The sequence below is a fragment of the Guillardia theta genome, assembly GCF_000315625.1.
Source record: "Guillardia theta CCMP2712 unplaced genomic scaffold GUITHscaffold_10, whole genome shotgun sequence".
NCBI lineage: Eukaryota > Cryptophyceae > Pyrenomonadales > Geminigeraceae > Guillardia > Guillardia theta.
In genome coordinates, this window is record NW_005434664.1 from 475,982 (window position 1) to 479,770 (window position 3,789).

Consider the following 3,789-nt stretch of genomic DNA (forward strand, 5'->3'; position numbering starts at 1 on the left):
TCCCCTCCCCTCCCATCCACTTCCCCCTCACCTTTCCCCCTCCCCTCCCCCTCCCCTCCCCTCACTCCTCCCCTTGGCTCTCCTGCTCCACCTCCATGTTATGGTGCAACGATGTTGTCGTGGTCAGGCACAAGACGAGCGACGGTGAGGAGAAACGAGAGAGCAGAGGAGGTGGTCAGCTCTTGTAGGGGATGAGGTAGAGAGTCGTGAGGAAGAGGAGGCAGAGGAGGTGGTCAGCTCTTGTAGGGGATGAGGTAGAGAGTCGTGAGGAAGAGGAGGCAGAGGAGGTGGTCAGCTCTTGTAGGGGATGAGGTAGAGAGTCGTGAGGAAGAGGAGGCAGGAGAGTGACAAGGCACAATGGATACCTGCTCACCCTCCCCCATCCTCATCCTCATCGTCGTCATCAGTATCGTCGTCATCGGAGTTGTAGTAGTTGAGGTTTTGTAGCAGCAGCAGCAGCAGCAGCAGCAGCAGTAGCAGCAGTACCATTCATCGTCAGCATCATCACTCGTATCATCGTCATCATCATCACTTTCATCGTCGTCATCGTCATCACCATCAACATCATCCTCAATATCACTATTATCATCGTCGTCGTCTTCATCATCACCACCACCATCACCATTGCCCCCTTCTCACATGTGATTTTTGTTTCTCTGAATTGCTTGTAGGAGCGACTGTCCTGCGATGCACTTCGTTCAACCTCTACTGCGGTCTTCCGGCTTCTCCTAACAGACCTCCCTCCCTCCCTCCCTCCTTCCTTCCCTTCCTCCTTCCGCCTTTCTCAATGCATTTTTCACACCTTAGCTGCCCTCTTCTCTCCTACCCTATCCTATTCTATTCCATTCTTCCCCTTCCCTGTACCCACTCCCTCCTCTCCTCCCTCCTCTCCTCTCTCCTCTCTCCTCTCTCCTCTCTCCTCTCTCCTCTCTCCTCTCTCCTCTCTCCTCTCTCCTCTCTCCTCTCTCCTCTCTCCTCTCTCCTTGCTTCGCTCTTCTCCCTCACTGCGTGTGCTGCAGGAAAGAGCTCTCTGTTCGGAGCAGAGGTTCTCCTGGCGGTGGAAGGGAAGGAGTATGCGGAGCTGCGGTGATGACCCTCCTGCTGTCCTCCAGCTCACCGGCTCCTGCAGCATGCGCGTCGAGTATGACGGCTACGTGAGGTTCAAAGATGGAGGACAGAAACCATCCATGGTTGAGGAGGAGGAGGACGAGGAGGGGAAGGGGATAAGATGGGAAGAGGAAGCGATGCGGCGGCGCAATGACAGTGGAAACAGGAGGTGCTTGAATCACTTTCGCTGCGTCAGGGAAAGAATTCCCTCGAGGCGAGGATACATCACCCCTCCTTCCTGGGGAGACGACAGGGGGTGGCGTGCGCTTCAGTGTGGGTAAGAACAGGATGACGGGATGAGGATGGGGAGAGGGGAGAACCAGAATGGGAGGCAAGTGGGAGAGGGACAAGAGGAGGATGGGACGAGGATGTACGGAAAGTGACTGCAGCGACAGCTGTGGGAGGAGGAGAACGAAGTTTGTGTGGTTGACGTGGATGGGACTATCACCCTGTCTGACAAGATTGGACTGTTCGCCTCTTCCTTCCTCTCCGCTTCTAAGTAATTCCATCCTATCACTCCTCTCCTTTCCCTCCTTTCTCTCCCCAGTACTCCCTATCCCGTCCTATGCCTCCCACTCCCCTTCTCCCTTCCCTCCCTCCTCTCCCCAGTATACCTGCTCTTCTCCTATCCCCTCCTATCTCTCCTATCCCGTTCTCTGCCTCTTCTCTGTTCCCCTGCCATGCTTTCCAATTCCCTCCTCTCATCTCCCCTCCCCTCCTCTCTTCTCCCATTCTCTCCTCTCTCTCCTTCTCTCCTCTCCCCTCCTCGCCCATTCCCGTCCATCGTTCGCCTCCCTCATCCCCTCAACTTTCTTCTGCAGGAAGATAGGGAGTGTGTTGTCGCGAACGAGATGGAGGAGGGAGGAGGATGCAGAAGAAGCGGCAGGGGCCTCGTCGACTTCCAAGATGTCCTCCCTTGCAGATGCGTTGCGCAATGGATACGTACATGAGCATGTGAGGAGGAAGGGAGAAAGGAAGAGAGGGGGGGAAGAGGAGTGAGGGAAAGGGCGGGGGGGGGAGGAGGAGCGAGGAGGTCGAGTTTGATGCTGCGATCAGGTCGACCAGGTTCTTAGAGTCATCGGGTCTCTCAATGTTCGCTTGCTCTACCTCACGGCGAGGCCGATCAGCCTGACCATGAGGACGAAGACCTTTCTCGATCATATCGGAGCTCCGGTCTGAAGAGGAGGATAGACGCGGGAGGGAGGAGAAGCACACAGGACAAGGATCGAAAGAGGGGGGGGGACGAAGTAGGAGGAAGGGGGGAGTGGGGGGAAGATGAGAAGGAGGATGGAGAAAGGAGGCTGACAAAGAGATAGGAAGGTGCCGTGATCACAATGCCACATCCTGTTGTTCGATCGCTTGGAACGGGCCATGAAGACTTCAAGGTCTCCGTTCTACTCCAGGTCTGCTGCTGCTGCTGCTGCTGCTGCTCCTCCTCCTCCTCCTCCTCCTCCTCCTCCTCCTCCTCCTCCTCCTCCTCCTCCTCCTCCTCCTGGTCGCGTGTGGGAGGTGAAGACCGACGACAGGTGCGCGATGCCTTCCTGGATGCGAGCCCCTTCGTGGCCGGGTTTGGCAACCAGGTGAAAAAGAGGAGTCGGAAGAAGATGAAAAGTAGAATGAAGGGAGAGGCAGGCAGAGAAGTGAAGAGAGCAGGGGGAGGAAAGATTGCGGAGGAAGTAGGGGCAAGGTGAAGGGAAGGGGGGCGGGGCAGGGGCAGGGGCAGGGGCAGAGGCAGAGGCAGGGGCAGGGGAAGAGGCAGAGGCAGAGGCAGAGGCGAGAGGCAGGGGCAGGGGCAGGGGCAGGGGCAGGAGTAAGGGAGTGCAGGTGGATTGAAGGTCAGGAGTGACCTGAGCGAGGCCGCAGACTTCGGACGTACAGGCTTACCTGGCGGGAGGGGTTCCAAGGTCGAGAATCTTCATAGTAGACAAGACTTCCAAGGTGAGCAGGGTCCCTTCCCCCTTCCCCCACAGACGTCCGAAATCACTCTCCTCCCCCTCCCCCTTCCATTGTTTCCCCTCCTCCCTCATTCTTTCTCTTCCTATCCCCTGTTTCCTACTTCGCTTCTCCCCCTCTTCCTACTTGTCAACTCTCCCTCCTAATCCTGACATCTCCTCCCTAATTCTTCTCTGCCCTCCACTCACCCTTTTTCCTCTGAGTCCACCGTGCTGCAGATTCGTACGCCAGCGGGGCAGCACGAGTTCTCTTCCTACCTAGATCTCAGCGAGTGCTTGCCGGAGCTCTTCCGAGACGAGCGAGAGAGGAGAAAAGCTGCAGCAGCAACGTCGGCAAGGGCGGAGGAAGGAAAGCAGGAGGAGAGTGAACGAGTCGAGGGGGAAGAGGAGGCTGAGGGGGACAGCCGCGAAAGCGTTGGGCGGGAAAGGGGAGGGGAAGGAGGAAGAGGGGAGGGAGAAAGCGAAGGGGGCAAAAGCGAGATGTGAATGTAAAAAACTTGTACATTAAAGAACCGGATTATTTTTGATTGATCCTCCCCCTCCTCCTGTCTAGTTCTCCATCTCCGCCACTCTCGCTGTGTGCATGTACTTCTGCGAGTAGGGGCTCGTGTACTTGTTGCCTGCCCCTGCCGCCGCAAACTGAAAGACCAACGTGAGACAGTAACCATACACCACCTTCCTCCCTCCATCCCTCCATCCCTCCATCTATCCCTCTCCTGCCCCCCCTCCC

General features: G+C 57.0%; 1 protein-coding gene across 1 annotated transcript; it reads left to right on the forward strand.

The window, feature by feature from the left end:
* Nucleotides 1-2,013: 2,013 nt before the first annotated feature.
* GUITHDRAFT_134169 (hypothetical protein) lies at nucleotides 2,014-3,545 on the forward strand (the record flags this gene model as incomplete). Its single annotated transcript, XM_005838745.1, has 6 exons — nucleotides 2,014-2,061; nucleotides 2,164-2,280; nucleotides 2,424-2,510; nucleotides 2,634-2,687; nucleotides 2,971-3,045; nucleotides 3,279-3,545. The coding sequence occupies 6 exons, from the start codon at nucleotides 2,014-2,016 to the stop codon at nucleotides 3,543-3,545; spliced, it is 648 nt and encodes a 215-aa protein (XP_005838802.1).
* Between the last annotated feature and the right edge of the window lie 244 nt (nucleotides 3,546-3,789).